This window comes from Centropristis striata, chromosome 6, assembly GCF_030273125.1.
Source record: "Centropristis striata isolate RG_2023a ecotype Rhode Island chromosome 6, C.striata_1.0, whole genome shotgun sequence".
NCBI classification, from domain to species: Eukaryota; Metazoa; Chordata; class Actinopteri; order Perciformes; family Serranidae; genus Centropristis; species Centropristis striata.
In genome coordinates this window covers 2,973,584-2,991,183 of record NC_081522.1, presented here as the reverse complement: position 1 = coordinate 2,991,183, position 17,600 = coordinate 2,973,584, and the positions used below count along the sequence as shown (strand labels likewise).

The 17,600-nt window shown below is 36.1% G+C and overlaps 1 protein-coding gene across 1 annotated transcript in view; it reads left to right on the top strand.

Annotated features, from left to right (window-relative positions):
• The window catches only part of mbtps1 (membrane-bound transcription factor peptidase, site 1), a 56,046-nt gene extending 38,851 nt beyond the window's left edge, over positions 1 to 17,195 (top strand). The window contains exons 17-23 of the mRNA XM_059334382.1: positions 4,834 to 4,958; positions 5,096 to 5,173; positions 5,641 to 5,781; positions 7,203 to 7,334; positions 9,216 to 9,342; positions 14,643 to 14,773; positions 16,209 to 17,195. Of these exons, the coding sequence (XP_059190365.1) occupies positions 4,834 to 4,958; positions 5,096 to 5,173; positions 5,641 to 5,781; positions 7,203 to 7,334; positions 9,216 to 9,342; positions 14,643 to 14,773; positions 16,209 to 16,426 (952 nt within the window). The 3' untranslated portion in view covers positions 16,427 to 17,195. The remainder of the gene's footprint in view (positions 1 to 4,833; positions 4,959 to 5,095; positions 5,174 to 5,640; positions 5,782 to 7,202; positions 7,335 to 9,215; positions 9,343 to 14,642; positions 14,774 to 16,208) is intronic.
• The last annotated feature ends 405 nt before the right edge of the window (positions 17,196 to 17,600 follow it).

Below are 17,600 nucleotides of genomic sequence, written 5' to 3'. Positions count from 1 at the left end.
CAGAATTTCTCCAAAAATGATCATGGTCATTGAACAGGGATTGATAAAAAACTATATGACCTATCGAAACGTGGATTAATACACCGATACACAAGACTTGTGTCTACTGTTTAAAGTTTAAATGGAGTCTCTAGGTGAAATTATGCCGGAGAAGTAGACATTTAAAAATCTCCAATTATTGTTCTTTTTTGCTCATTTTTTTGTCGGCCGTCCCATTCATTTTAATGCAACATTTTGGGCAGTTTTTCGTATTCTGTAGAGAAAAGTAATAGCACACGATCCCGATCAAACCACACGTTTTGATATATAATTTGTCCTGCAACTCTTCAAGTTGTAGGACTAGTAGCGGGACGAAATTGCGTCCGGAAGAGGAAGAAGAAGAAATCCACAGTATAACAGTAGTGCTCGGTGCGATTGCCCCGAGGCCCTAATTAGAAATATACATGCATTTGCCATTTTTTATTAATATATTTTTTGTGTGTTGGTTTGTTTTCCTGAAAGTACTTTGCATTTTACAGATATTGCACATTGGAGAAAAAAATATTTTAGCATATTTAATAGGTTGTTGCTATGAGAGATAAAGGTCCTACATTAATTATAATAATAAAAACAATGTACAACAAAACATTTTCTGGCAAAAGTTTTTGTTTTACATGAGGCATTTCTTTATGTGTGTTTTACTCTTTTCTCTTCTTGACATATTATTATTTATACAGTCTATGGTTTGACACCACATACATTTTTACAACAATCAAAATGTATCAATGTTTTATACTGAAGTCTGAAGTTGTATCGCCCTGATGAAGCTATTTTACTGATTTTAACTTCATGATTAATGGTCATGAATATTTAATGTTGTTGAGAAATTATTTCTGATTTCAAAGTTGTCAGAGAATTTTAGCAGTTCAAATATTCTTCATCACCAGGTACTGAGAGATATCGAAACTACATCTACTATAGCAAGAAATGCCATTGTTTTAGTATATAATAAGAAAACTAATTTTAAAAAATATTGTCAATTAAAATTTACTTAAGCTGTTTGCAGCAACCCATTCTTCTCTTACTTCTTTTAGAAAACATGTATATGGCAAATCTCAGCCTAGTAATTAGAAACGCCTGATTTATTTCTTACAAATATTCATGACTGCAAGACTTAAAAACCTCTTTAGATATATTTTGAAGAATTCTTCATCGATAGAACATTGCAGTCTCACAATGGACAGACTAAAAAAACGTATCACGTTTAATGCAGCAAAACCAGAGATATCCCAACTACATTACCCACAATGCAGCTGTTAATGCCAACAGTCCAAAAAGCCTCAAACTATTCCTCAAGCTCAACTCCACACCCCAGATTGTTTTATTTTCAAACTCCTAGGCTTCATACCCAGAAAACTGACATGAGGGCATTTATCAAAAATCACACAGCGCCCCCTGGAGCCACAAATGATGTAATAAACCTTTGTTCACCTGTAAAGAGACTCTGGTGTGTAACATGAGCAGAATTCCTCTTTATTAGCAAGCTGAATCTAAGCAAATGTGCTTCATCATAACAGTGTTTTGGCTCCATCAGAGTTGACTAAAATCAATCAAACAACCTACCAACTGTCATCAGATAATGATTCAAATCCTCATTGGTGGACAGAAACCAGCTGAGCCTCGGCCAATTGAAACCAGTGAGAAGAGCTAAATTATTGAAAGAAAATCATGTGAAATAACAAAAACCATTGTAGCTTTGGCAGCAAAGAATGTGTTCTTGCAGTGATGATTTCTCAATCATCAAGCTGATGAGAAACAAATGTTCAGGGCCTTTACAAAAACTAGTGCAGCGCCTGTAGGAAGTATGTATTCACCAGTGGTGGAAAGTAACAAAGTACATTTACTCAAGTACTCTACTTAAGTACAATTTTGAGGTACTTGTACTTTACTTGAGTATTTCCATTTTATGTAACTTTATACTTCTACTTCACTACATTTTAGAGGCAAATATTGTACTTTTTACTCCACTACATTTAGCTGACAGCTTTAGTTACTTTACAGGTCGAGATTTAACATAAAAAAATAAATTTAAAGTGATTTGACTTGTTGTTTTTTAATTAAACCTTGTAACAGTATATTAAATAGTTAAAACGATCCCTAACTTGATCAAATTACATGCTGCTTACATAAATACATCATTATATTAATCCAATAATATACTTGATATATATAAAACAATCTGACTGGGTCCATTCTGCATAATGAGTAGTTTTACTTTTGATACTTTAAGTACATTTTGATGCTGATAATTTTGTACTTTTACTTCAGTAAGTTTTGAATGCAGGACTTTTACTTGTAGTGGAGTAATTTCACAGTGTGGTATTAGTACTTTTACTTAAGTAAGAGATCTGAATACTTCTCCCACCACTGGTATTCACACACCATCCAGCACATACACATTGAACATTGATATTCACTGGAAACTATTGGAAAATTGAACCTTGTAGCGCACTTTAAAACTCTGAAAGAGATGAGATGAGTCAGGGTGTAAATCCAAGTAATGAATCCAAGAGTGAATTGTGTTACTGACCAGGTGTAGGCCTATCACACAATGGGGCGGAGCTCCCCTAAAAGGCGTCAGATCAGAAACAGTGCAATGCCGCAACACGTCCTACGTAAATAATGATATTTAGAAAAATGAATTTAAAAATCTTCGAAAATCGAGGATGCACACCTTCGTGCCATGCACAAGACACATACGAAATCTGAGGTCAGTCTGACTAACGGACAGAGAGATGCCCTAGATCAGCTATTCTCAACCTTGGGGTTGGGACCCCAATTGGGGTCGCGAGATGATTTCTGGGGGTCGCCAAATCATTTTGGAAGTCAGCTCTGTCTCCACTGTGTTAAAGTGTTCATGTGTTTTAGTCTTTTTGGTCATTTAATGTCTTTTTTTTGGTCATTTTGTGTCTGTTTTTGTCATTTTGTGTCTGTTTTTGGTCATTTTGTGTCTTTTTTTGGTCATTTTGTGTCTTTTTTTGTCATTTTGTGTCTGTTTTTTGTCATTTTGTGTCTTTTTTTTGGTCATTTTGTGTCTTTTTTTTGTCATTTTGTGTCTTTTTTTGGTCATTTTGTGTCTTTTTTTTGTCATTTTGTGTCTTTTTTGGTCATTTTCTGTCTTTTTTTGGTCATTTTTTGTCTTTTCAGTCATTTTGTGTCTTTTCTTGTCATTTTGTGTCTCTTTTGATCATTTTGTTTCTTTTTTGTATGATCTGAACTGTGCGTGTGAGATTCTGTTCAGTGAGCGGGGGTCGCGGACAACATGCATGTTAAATTGGGGGTCGCGACTCAAAAAGGTTGAAAACTACTGCCCTAGACACACACACACACAGACGCCTCTTGCTTTAACAGATAGATGATTTCATAAAAAGCAAATGTACTTTTTGTGTTGTTGGGAACCAGGTTCCCTGACTGTAATTGCTCTTATGTGGGAAGCTCCCTGTATTTTTGTGATCTATGTTTCCTTTCCCTTAATTATGAAACAGTTCAATGATAAAACAGCTCTTCCCTCCGAAGCAGCTTTATCACGTTCTAATGAAAGCAAGATGAAGTGTGTTGTGTATTTAACAGCCTGCCGTATCACAGTTTCTGTCCGACTCTCTCTCCTCAGCGCTGGCCTTGACGTCTCCTCGCTCCGTAATAGATGTAATTTATCACGACTTTTCACATTCAGAGCTCCTCATGCAGAGCTAAAAATTACTCATGACTCTTTGCTGCTCCATTCATATCCTACCCAGGCTGTTGCACTGTATCCACAGGATTAAACGTCTTAAACACAGTTAAATATAGTCTTTACGGCTTGAAAATATTATGCTGAGTAATTCAGCTTTAATTGAATGGCGCTGGTTCATTTCAGTCTTGTTCATTCACTGCGGCTTTAACTGGACAAATAAACCCTGATGCAGACAGCTGAATTAGGAACTCTGCATACATTTACTGCTATTGTCAAGTTTTAGTTGTTATTAATTAACATGGAGTTATTTGATGCCAGGTTGAGTTGGACTTGTTGATTAAATAATGTTGATTTATTTAGATAGATAGATAGATGGATAGATGGATGGATAGATGGATAGATGGATAGATGGATGGATGGATGGATAGATGGATGGATGGATAGATGGATAGATAGATGGATAGATAGATAGATGGATAGATAGATGGATAGATGGATAGATGGATGGATGGATAGATGGATGGATGGATAGATGGATGGATAGATGGATGGATGGATAGATGGATGGATGGATAGATAGATGGATAGATAGATGGATAGATGGATAGATGGATGGATGGATAGATAGATGGATGGATAGATAGATGGATAGATGGATAGATAGATGGATAGATGGATAGATAGATGGATAGATAGATAGATGGATGGATGGATGTACTTTATTTATCCCAAGCTGGGAAATTACAGTGTAGCAGCAGCAGCATTACACACAGAGACAATAACAACACAATTAAATAATTAAATAAAAAGAACAACCTAGGCATACTTCAAGCAATAAAATATAAAAATACAATAAAATACAATAAAATGTAATGTAAAATACAAATAAAGTGTCTAAAGAAGGAGTATGTATTAAGGAGTAGAATTCCAGTGCAGAATAAATATGAATATACAGTATAAAAATGTTGGTGCTATGAATTTAGATGCAAATTATGTGACCCTTTTCTGTTTGTGGCAGATATTAAATTAAAAGTTATGTTTAGCTCTAATTTATGTAGATGTCTATTTGTCCTGCCTATGTGAATTGTTGTTCAGATGGTTTTTCTTGATGCAATCTGCAGGCAGTGGTGGATGCCGGACACAGGGGGCGCTAACGTTCCAGCTCTGAACGACCTGATCTCAGTGTGGGGGATGGCTTTCAGTGATGGGCTGTACGAGGGAGACTTCACCTTGGCTGATCATGACAGTAAGACACACACACACACACACACACACACACACACACACACTCTTCATTTTCTGATTATTCCCCTAGTCACCTTTAGTTCTGTTTTATTCTCACTTTTTTTTAGAAAATGAGCATATTCTCTCTTTCTCTCCCAGTGTACTACGCCTCAGGCTGTGCCATCGCCCGTTTCCCAGAAGATGGAATAGTGATTGCCAAGAATTTAAAGGACCAAGGTACCAGCACCCGTTAAAGTATTGAGCTCAGTTTAGTGTAACACAGTGCTGGCTAGCAGCCATTCAGGCTGACAGGCAAGTTTTTCATCTGTGTGTCTATAGTTCAGATATAACGTGTGTGTCTGTGTGTCTGTCTGTCTGTGTGTCTGTGTCTGTGTGTGTGTGTGTGTCTGTGTCTGTGTCTGTGTGTATCTGTGTGTGTGTCTGTGTCTGTGTCTGTGTGTGTGTGTCTGTGTGTGTCTGTGTCTGTGTCTGTGTGTGTGTGTGTGTGTGTGTCTGTGTGTGTGTGTGTGTGTGTGTGTCTCTGTCTGTGTCTGTGTGTGTGTGTCTGTCTGTCTGTGTGTGTGTGTGTGTGTGTGTCTGTCTGTGTTTGTCTGTGTCTGTCCGTCTCTGTGTGTGTCTCTGTGTGTGTGTGTGTGTGTGTGTGTGTGTGTGTGTGTGTGTGTGTGTGTGTGTTGTTTTCACAGGTCTGGAGGTGTTAAAGCAGGAGACAACAGTGGTGGAGGGGGTTCCCATCCTGGGACTGTACCAAACACCGTCTGACGGGGGAGGTCGCATCGCTCTGTACGGTGATTCCAACTGTATAGACGACAGTCACAGACAGAAAGGTAACCTCACCTCAGTGTGTGTGTGTGTGTCTGACAGGCTTGGAATTTCGTCATTTTAGGGGCAAGGCCATTTGGCCTTCCTGTTCACACTTATTTTAAGGGCACAAAGGCCACATGACAGGGCATAAAGGCCATTTGGTTAAATTACGCCGGTTTTACCTTTCAGATTAATACCTTAACATTCTCAAATGCATATATTTTGAAAAGATGGCAAAATGAATCTCCTGCCTGAGTTCATCTAAGAGTAAGGAAAGAGAAATGCCTCCTCCTGCCATAAAAAAGGAACCTGCTGAGGTGAAATCTACATCAGCTAAATGTGGAGCCCTTGTCCCTGAGGTAGGGAAGACGTTAGCGCTATCCCACCTAGCTAGCTATGCTAGTTTTCATGACTCAAAAATGTAACGTTAACGAGTCGACTTTAAATAGGCAAATACAATGGTAATTACCTATCAATAGTACTTTCTATAAAAACGTAAATGTTAAGTTCTGTCAAATACTACCACATACTTCAGTCACAACATATCAAAACAGCTTGTCCCGCTAGCTTACCTGTGCTACGCATCAACACATGGCTCATTAGAATATTCTAATGAGCCATGTGTTGATGCGTACAGGTCTGGAAGGACGGGGAGTGGGTCGGGTTAGCGTTGTGTTTACTGGAACTTTGACAGGGGCACAAAGGCCACCTTGGCCGTAAATTGAACATTTTTTCACAGGGCATCAAGGCCAGAGTGTGAAATTCCCACCCTGGTGTCTGATGTATCTGTGCTTTTTCAGTTTTTACTCACAACAAAGGGAACAGCTGAGCCGGTAGATTAATAATTGTTGTCGTTTTTTATTTTTTGGGAAATGCTTAGTTTTAGTTTAGTAATTTTTGTTTTCAATTTCAGTTAGTTTTAATTCATTTTTAGATTGAGTTTAGTTTTAGTTTAGTTTCTATTAGTTTTAGTGTTAGTTTTAGTTTTTTTGTAATGGAGTATTTGTTGGGTGCGAGATTTAGTAAGGTCATAATAAATGTTGCCTTTATTCCCTTTTTCTTATCCATCTCAGCCCCAATAAGTTTACTAGGTCATAAAACCAGAAAGATGAAATAGATTTCATATCAACCAAAAAGGTTTACGTATGAAAAAAGTTGACAAAGACAAAAACGAAGGACATTTTCACCATAACTTTAGTTAGTTTTTTAATTTTACTATGTTTATCTGTTTGATTGTATTGTTTTATTTGTGGCATCATTTTAGATTTATACACTTATTATTTATTGCTGATTGGTATATCGAATTGTTTGTTTTATTGTTGATTTTATGTACAGCACTTTGGAGACGTTTGTGTTGTTTAAATGTGCTATACAAATAAAGGGGATTGGATTGATTGATTGGATTAGTTTTGTTGATTAATAATTGTTGTGTTTGATCCGTCAGACTGCTTCTGGCTCCTCGACGCTCTCCTTCAGTACACCTCCTACAGTATGACCCCGCCCAGCCTCAGCCACTCCCACAGCAGGGTAGCTCCGCCCACAGGCACCGAGCGCCCACTGCCACAGAGACTGGAAGGTGAGGAAGGGAATTTCCCCAAACATTAACACAGCTATTCTCAACCTTGGGGTCCAGACCCCAATTGGGGTCGCGAGATGATTCCTGGGGGTCGCCAAATCATTTTGGAAGTCAGCTCTGTCTCCACTGTGTTAATGTGTTCATGTGTCAATGTGTTTTAGTCTTTTTGGTCATTTAATGTCTTTTTTTTTTTTCATATTGTGTATTTTTTTGATCATTTTGTGGTCAATTTGTGTCTTTTTTAGTCATTTTGTTTCCTTTTTTTTTTGGTCATTTTCTGTCTTTTTGGTAATTTTGTTTCTTTTTTTGGTCATTTTGTGTATTTTTTGGTCATTTTCTGTCTTTTCTGGTAGTTTTGTTTCCTTTTTTGGTCATTTTCTGTCTTTTTTTTGTCATTTTCTGTCATTTTGGTAATTTTGTTTCTTTTTTTGGTCATTTTGTGTCTTTTCTGGTAGTTTTGTTTCCTTTTTTGGTCATTTTGTGTCTTTTGTGGGTGATCTGAACTGTGCGTGTGAGATTGTGTTCAGTGAGCGGGGGTCGCGGACAATATGCATGTTAAATTGGGGGTCGCGACTCAAAAAGGTTGAGAACTACTGCATTAACAGACATGCCAATGTTTATTTAATCTTAAATATTGTAAGTTTCACTTTTCCAGTGGTTGTATTTTTAAGATGACTGCCATTACAATCATTCAGATTTAGGGGCGTCTTCTTATGCGTATATTGACGATAACTGTGATATTATAATATAAGGTATTGATGTCATGTTCATAATATATTTTATAAAGTCATGTACACTACCGGTCAAAAGTTTTAGAACACCCCAATTTTTCCAGTTTTTTATTGAAATTCAAGCAGTTCAAGTCAAATGAACAGCTTGAAAGGGTACAAAGGTAAGTGGTGAACTGCCAGAGGTAAATAAAAAAAGGTAAGCTTAACCAAAACTGAAAAATAATGTACATTTCAGAATTATACAAGTAGGCCTTTTTCAGGGAACAAGAAATGGGTTAACAACTTAACTCTATGGAGTCTTGGGCTATTTTGTCCATTTTATAATTCTTTTCATGTCAAGTCATTTTGTGTCTTTTGGTGTCTTTTTTTTGTCATTTTGTGTCTTTTTTTGGTCATTTTGTGTCTTTTTTAAGTCATTTTGTGTCTTTTGGTGTCTTTTTTGTCATTTTGTGTCTTTTTTAAGTCATTTTGTGTCTTTTGGTGTCTTTTTTTGTCATTTTGTGTCTTTTTTGTCATTTTGTGTCTTTTTTAAGTCATTTTGTGTCTTTTGGTGTCTTTTTTTGTCATTTTGTGTCTCTTTTTGGTCATTTTGTGTCTTTTTTATGTCATTTTGTGTCTTTTTTAAGTCATTTTGTGTCTTTTGGTGTCTTTTTTTGTCATTTTGTCTTTTTTAAGTCATTTTGTGTCTTTTGGTGTCTTTTTTTGTCATTTTGTGTCTTTTTTTGGTCATTTTGTGTCTTTTTTAAGTCATTTTGTGTCTTTTTTAAGTCATTTTGTGTCTTTTGGTGTCTTTTTTTGGTCATTTTGTGTCTTTTTTTAGTCCTTTAGTCCAACATAAAATGTGATTTTGAATCTTTTTTTTACTTTAAAAACAATCAAGAATTTTAAATGTTCCAAATGTGCATTCATTTCAGAGTACACTGAGACATTAAACTGCATCATTTTCAATTAAATTCTAGAAAAGTTGGTGTGTTCTAAAACTTTTGACCAGTAGTGTAAGTAATATAATAATAATCCATCTCCTGTGGAACCTAATTATCATCATCATCATCTCTCCAGATAACATTGTTATTTTTTGTGTGCAATAATCATTTTGTGAAAATCTGATATTGTTTCAGCTCTAACAGATATATTCTTTGCATTCCTCCAGGTAACCATCTTTACCGCTACTCCAAAGTTCTCGAGGCTCACCTGGGAGACCCTAAGCCCCGCCCACTACCAGCCTGCCCCCACCTGTCCTGGGCAAAGCCACAGCCGCTCAATGAGACGGCACCAAGGTAGGACGGATGAAACATGAATAAGTTCATAGTTTAAAAAGGTTTTAATGCACAACATTCTCTTTTTAATATATTTGTATTTTAGGGTTGGGTCATTTTACCACTAGCACCTGACTCAGCAACTGTTCCCCAGTACGTACTATTTGTACATACTGCAGCTCTTATAGTCTAGACGGAATTGTCCAAAAAGTGAAAGTGAGGAGCATTTATGGGTACAACTCAGGAACTGGCCTACTTTACTTATTTCAAAGGTGCTGAATCAAAAAAAAAAAGGTTCCCAAGCGAAATTTTGAGTTTTTGACCTTCTCATTTGCATATCAAAATGGCCGCCAAATTGCCCATCTTCCTCAGTTGCCTACTTACAAGTTTTTTTGTAAGTAGGCAATCAAAGATGAGGAAATTAAGTTTCTAGATCTATATTCTAGGGTCAGAGCAAGGATATAGTGGAGGCTCTGTGTCTTTTTTATGTGTGTGTGTGTATATATATATATATATATATATATATATATATATATATATATATATATGCAAAATACCAACTTTTAAGGTGAAATTAAGCATTATTTGTGTCATTTTTTAAGGCCGACATAAATATTAAATCAATATCACTTTTAAATGTTCCAGTTGGTATTTTGCATATATATATATATATATATATAGCACATAAAGTACATAGGTGTCCACATCAAGGTTATAATAGTTTTGGATTTTTCATTCATTTTAGTTTTAATTTCGTTGTCAATTTTTCTTTTCAAATTCAGCTAGTTTTAATGAGTTTTTAGAGTGTGTTTGCAGTTTTAATTCGATTTTTATTTTTTGGGAAATGCTTAGTTTTAGTTTAGTTTTTATTAGTTTTAGTGTTAGTTTTAGTTTTTTTGTAATGGGGTATTTGTTGGTTGCGAGATTTAGTAAGGTCACAATAAATGTTTCCTTTATTTCCTTTGTCTGATCCATCTCAGCCCCAATAAGGTTATTAAGTCATAAAACCAGAAAGATGAAATAGATTTCAATTTCCAAAAGGTTTATGTATGAAAAAAGTTGACAAAGACGAAAACGAAGGACATTTCCACCATAACTTTAGTTAGTTTTGTAACCACAAAATACAGATTCAGTTAGTTATCGCTTTAAAAAAGTTTCTATTTTTATTTCAGTTAACGAAAATGTTGTTTCAACTCTAGCTTTTGTTAGTTTTCGTTAACTTTAATAACCTTGGTCCTTATTGATGGACAGGAACATTCTGTGAAAAGCAACACTAAACCAGCACTCCAGCTGTGCCGCAGCCTTAAAATGGATATTAAAAATACGTCGGTAGCTGCCGTGACTCGTCTCGTCACCAAACAACAACATGATAACAAACACAACATGCGTCCGACGCGTCAAAGAAATGAAACATCCTTCATGTTGCCGTCTGGCCTCGGCTCAGTCGGTCCACAACCTGTCAGACACCAAAGACTCCATTAGTCCTTTTAAAGATTAACACATTATGTTAATGGTGCTGCCATATTGCTTATTACTAATGCAATTCAAATTGGATTTAGCACCATGACGCCATCAGCTCAGGATGCTGATTAAAGCTACTTTTAACTTTCCACAACATGTCACAATGACAAACGTTGGGGCTTGGATCAAATCAAACTAGACGGCAAAGTCGTAAATCAAACAAACTCTACATTTATGATGCTAAATTATCATTTGCACGACAACGATTGTCAATCAAACATCATGTCGACTGTTTTGATGCTTTTTTTTCTTAATTTCTGAGGTGAAATATGTACGTGGTGCTCAGTTGGACCACGGCAGATTTCTCCGCTAGCTCCCCAGGTGTTTCATTTTTCACAACACGTCTTAGATAGATTATACTGAGTAATTATATTTGTGCACCCTGCTGTAGTCGACATTTTAGTTAGTTTTCTTTTAGTCACAGCGCTGAGCAGAGGAAGAGACGTGTCCCCCAGCAGCACCCTGACAACAATGAATCAGCCTTAACCCTTTGATGCACAACATGGGTCTAAAGTGACCTGACTGAGTTTTTAATTTTCTATATCTTTGCAATAAATTAATTCCATCATTCAGTATTCCAGGTTTTCCTCAATCAATTTCAATTGACATGTGCAAAACACTCAATTTACCTCATGTATAAATTATAGCATTTTAAGTAGCCATTTATTTATTTTTATACTTATTTATTACATCACATGTCCTTGTTCTTGTTTTTGTCCTTTTAGCTCGGTATTTTTTAAATGTTTTTACTTGTTTTGTGTTATGATTGTCATAACTATGCACCTTATGCAGTGGCACTTTCAATTTCGTTGTTTAGTGCAGCTGTTCTCAACCTTGGGGTCGGGACCCCAGTTGTGGTCGCGAGATGATTTCTGCGGGTCACCAAATCATTTTGGAAGTCAGCTCTGTCTCCACTGTGTTAAAGTGTTCATGTGTTAATGTGTTTTAGTCTTTTTGGTCACTTAATTTCTTTTTTTGGTCATTTTGTGTCTTTTTTGGTAATTTTTTGGATGATTTTGTGTCTTTTTTGGTCATTTTGTGTCTTTTTTGGTCATTTTGTGACCTAAATTATCATTTGCACGACAACGATTGTCAATCAAACATCATGTCGACCGTTTTGATGCTTTTTTCTTAATTTCTGAGGATGAAATATGAACGTGGTGCTCAGTTGGACCACGGCAGATTCCTCCGCTAGCTCCCCAGGTGTTTCATTTTTCACAACACGTCTTAAAGAGATTATACTGAGTAATTATATTTGTGCACCCTGCTGTAGTCGACATTTTAGTTAGTTTTCTTTTAGTCACAGCGCTGAGCAGAGGAAGAGACGTGTCCCCCACACCAACCTGACAACAATGAATCAGCCTTAACCCTTTGATGCACAACATGGGTCTAAAGTGACCCGACTGAGGTTTTAATTTTCTATATCTTTGCAATAAATTAATTTCATCATTCAGTATTCCAGGTTTTCCTCAATCAACTTGTTTTTGATCATCATACATCCTAATTTTTTGCTTTCATTTCTTACTTTTTGCATAAAAACCCTTTTATTATCACTACGCTTCTAATGCACAACATGGGTCAAAAATGTCAATATGGGGGTATTGTGTGTATAATTTTAAGGAAAAATGAATTTAATCAATTTTGGAATAAGGCTGAAACATAAAAAAAAGGTGGAAAAAGTGAAGCGCTGTGAATATCTTACAGGTACATTGTATGTGTGACAAAATGATACATAAACATGTTAAATATATTATATACACTACTGGTCAAAAGTTTTAAAACACACCAACTTTTTCCAGAATTTAATTGAAAATGATGCAGTTTAATGTCTCAGTGTACTCTGAAATTAATGCACATTTAAAATTCTTTATTGAGCATGATAGTGTTTTGAAAGTAAAAAAAAGATTCAAAATCACATTTTATGTTGGACTAAAGGACTAAAAAAAGACACAAAATGACCAAAAAAAGACACAAAATGACAAAAAAAGAAACAAAATGACCAAAAAGACACAAAATGACAAAAAAGAAAACCAAAAGACACAAAATGACCAAAAAAAGACACAAAAAGACACAAAATGACTTACAAAGACATGAAAAGAATTAAAAAATGGACAAAATAGCCCAAGACTCCATAGAGTTAAGTTGTTAACCCATTTCTTGTTCCCTGAAAAAGGCCTACTTGTATAATTCTGAAATGTACATTATTTTTCAGTTTTGGTTAAGCTTACCTTTTTTTATTTACCTCTGGCAGTTCACCACTTACCTTTGTACCCTTTCAAGCTGTTCATTTGACTTGAACTGCTTGAATTTCAATAAAAAACTGGAAAAATTGGGGTGTTCTAAAACTTTTGACCGGTAGTGTATATGAGTGTGGAAAGTAACTATTTGAAACAAATGACTATTATTATAGTATTAGGTCATTTCATTTTAAATCAAATTTGGATGAATGAGTCATTTTTGACCCATGTTGTGCATTAGAAGGGTTAAAGGAAATCAAATCAACTTATCAAGAAATTCATAAACTTCACTCGCGAAAGTTCTGCAGCTGCAGACGATATTGGATCGCTGGTAGAGGTGCAACTTGTGCATTTTTTTTGATCAGCCTCCTTTTCTCTCCCATTACGGCTGTGCACACACTGCCGCTGCCTTTCTGCTGATACACAGCGCGGTGAAACTAGAGGCCATAGTCATACTCTTGGCATCAACTTTCATTTTTCCATCCAATCAACAGAGATACAGTACAGGCCAAAAGTTTGGACACACCTTCTCATTCAATACGTTTTTCTTTATTTTCATGACTATTTACATTGTAGATTCTCACTGAAGGCATCAAAACTATGAATGAACACATATGGAATTATGTACTAATACAATTGATATGTGCAAAACACTCAATTTACCTCATGTATAAATTATAGCATTTTAAGTAGCCATTTATTTATTTTTATACTTATTTATTACATCACATGTCCTTGTTCTTGTTTTTGTCCTTTTAGCTCGGTATTTTTTAAATGTTTTTACTCATGTTGTTTTGTGTTATGATTGTCATAACTATGCATCTTATGCAGTGGCACTTTCAATTTCGTTGTATAGTGAACTATATAATGACAATAAGACTATTTGATTTGATTTGATTTGATCATACATACACAGTACAAGTACAGTACAGGCCAAAAGTTTGGACACACCTTCTCATTCAATGCGTTTCCTTTATTTTCATGACTATTTACATTATAGATTCATCAAAACTATTAATGAACACATGTGGAATTATGTACTTAACAAAAAAGTGTGAAATAACTGAAAACATGTCTTATATTCTAGTAAGCAAAGGGTGGTTACTTTGAGGAATCTAAAATACAAGACATGTTTTCAGTTATTTCACACTTTTTTTGTTAAGTACATAATTCCATATGTGTTCATTCATAGTTTTGATGCCTTCAGTGAGAATTTACGATGTCAATAGTCATGAAAATAAAGGAAAACGCATTGAATGAGAAGGTGTGTCCAAACTTTTGGCCTGTACTGTATATATATACATAGTACTAGCATCTACACATACATACTCATAAATATACACAGACACGTTCAGAGATCAGTTCATTAAGAAGCTGTCTCTGTACAAGTTTAAACACACATAAAAAATACAAAATAAGGCGTTCTGCGTTACAGATATCAGTCGACTGAATTTAACCTCATTTCTTTTTTCAATTCTCTTCTAAATCCTGATTTATCCTGATATTATCACAATACGTATTAGAATGACTCTCACCCTCTCTGTCCTTGGTTCTTTCTCTCAGTAACCTGTGGAAGCACCAGAAGCTTCTCTCAGTGGATCTGGATAAAGTGGCTCTACCCAACGTGAGGGCGTACCGTCCCCAGGTCAGACCTCTGTCTCCTGGGGAGAGCGGGGCCTGGGACATCCCCGGAGGTAACTCACACTTCAAATTATTACTTTAACCTCCTGTGACCCTGCATCCTCATATGTGGACATTTAATTTTAGGTTTTATGGACCTTATACTTCATTCTGCTTGACTATGACCTGTTGTCCTCAGTAGTACACACTCTAGAAAAATCACAATACATCAATTAGTGTAAAAATCAGATGGCAGCATCTTGCTAAAGTCAATCAACAGCTTATTCCTAGACAAAAGTGGACCAGGTACAAAATCTGATCAGATTTTATGGTTAAAACTTGTTCATTTGTGCTTAATAATGTTTGTAGTTAGTAGATGTAGATATTCTGTGCAAGTTTAACTATTTTTAGCAATAGCAACAAGCTACGACTCTGCTAATCAGGAAGTACTCATTTGAGAACGAATAGACTTATATATATAAGTACAGACATATATAGACATATATAATGTGTTATTTCCACTTTTTGAATCGAATTACTGACATTCATAAACTTTCTATGATATTCTAAATTATTGAGATGCACCTGTAGAAGATCACTTTATCATTCATAGAGCAGAATGATCTAATTTCCCTTCAGCATGAAGATATGGTTACAAAATGACAAATCTGAACATGTTTCTTTAAAAATGGCAGTTATGTAGCGTATGTATATATCAGTATACCAGGGAGTTCAAAATAAAAAAAGTGACTGTGAGAATGTGTATGACAGAGGTGTCAAACTCTGGCCCGCGGGCCAAATTTGGCCCGCAGTATAATTATATTTTGCCCGCAAGGCAATACCAAATTATTATTATACAGCGCAAATAATACTACAAATCCCAGAATGCTCTGCTGGTGTTTTGGCTTGAACACAGTAGATCAGTGTGGAGCAAACTGAGCAACAATTAAAGTTGTCTTTATGCACTTTTCTTGCTAGTCCAAGGCTTGAATGGCTGCACATTCATTGAAGGATATTACTATTAGTCATTTGGTTTATTATTGTTATTTTATTCTCACATTTATTTTTAGCCTGTGGAAAAAGATTACTGTTAAATTTAAATTTAAAGAAGGCCGCATATAAAATAAAGGGACATACGATTTTTATTTAAATTGTATTTATTTTGTTTGTTTTATTTGATATATTCGATTTTGCATGTTTGCAATATTAAGTTATATCAAGCTTTGCTTGTTCCATTTCGTTTGAACTTGTTTAGGTCAATGTTTTCAATAAATATCAATGTTGGCCCGCGACTTTATCCAAGTTTTAAATTTTGGCCCACTGTGTATTTGAGTTTGACACCCCTGGTGTATGAGAATAAGGCTGTTAAAGTAAAATATTGCTGCACTAATAGCTCTTATTGCAGTATACCTTGATTGTTTGCTTTTACTCTTCCTGTAAGTCGCTTTGGATAAAAGCGTCTGCTAAATGACTAAATGTAAATGTAAAGATGTGCCCTTGTCTCTTCAGGGATAATGCCCGGCCGATACAACCAGGAGGTGGGCCAGACCATCCCGGTGTTCGCCTTCCTGGGAGCGATGGTGGTCCTGTCCTTTTTCGTGGTCCAGCTCACGAAGGCCAAGAGCAAACCCAAGCGCAGAAAACCCCGCATCAAGCGGCCCACGTACCTCCAGCAGCAGCAGCAGCAGCAGCAGGGAACCACGACGGGGAAAAACCCCGCAGTCTGAACTGGACCGCCGCTCTGACCTGGAGCGCTGCGCTCACCTCCAAAACTGAGACTCTGTTAAATGGACAACTTGTGTTGCCTAGCAACGTTGGAGGAGGAGCTTCACGGAGTCTAAGGAACGGTTTAAACACACGTCTGACTTTCAAACTCAAACCTGCCGGACGTGAACACGCTGCGGCTCCAGGCGTCTTCTGGATACAGTTTTTGTGCCTCTTGTCTGTTCAAGGCTGTCCGTTGGTGTTTGTGTGTGTTTGTGGACTGATGAACAGTATTAGACAGTGTCACACACATGATGTAAAACACACAGTAAAACACACCTGGCCCATATTTGAAACAGACATGTTGTCTACATTTCCCCCCCTCTCTTCTTCTTCGACCAAACTGTTTCGTTATGAATGAGATGTGTCTGACTTTTCTATTTATTGAATTTGTTCGTACCCTAACACACACTCAGAAGTCCAAACACACACTACATACTGTCTGCACTTTAAGAAAAATAAAGCAGTTGGCATACACACGGACGGACAGAAACATGCACACACACATGCAGACATTTCCAACATATGAGGACCACTGGGTGATCAAGTTGTCTTCTCCTATGTCACTGTTTTCTAAGTCCTGCCCATGTCTGTTTAAAATCACTGTCTTTTCATTGTTTTTATATTTTATATAATGAATGAACTCTGGCCGGCTTCATGATCTCATGGTCAACTGAGTAGCATTGACAGACTTGTTCAAATATATCTCATCAATTAAAAAGCATAATCAAAGTCATCTGTCTGGTTATTGAGTTGTCATTTCTAACAGCAATTAAAATGAAAGCATTCATGTGAGACTTGTGTCGTGTTAAAAGTGATATGAAGATCTTTCTGGGTCAACCCAGTGGATATCAATAAGTCAAACAAAAATAGCACACTTTTCAAAAATGTATCAAGTGCACATAATAGTATACTAAGTATACTTCAATCAGGTGTACGTAAGTGTATCCTTATTTTCTCCTGGGTACAGACCAATACTGCATATTACTCTTACCATAGTGCTATTTTTTAATCTAAATTGTTTTGATGTAACATAGATCGATAAATAGCACTTTAAGTAAGAGGAAAAATATCTATTATTGATTTTGGATGAACTGGTCCTTTAAATTGCAAGCTCAGGATATTGACACAGTAACA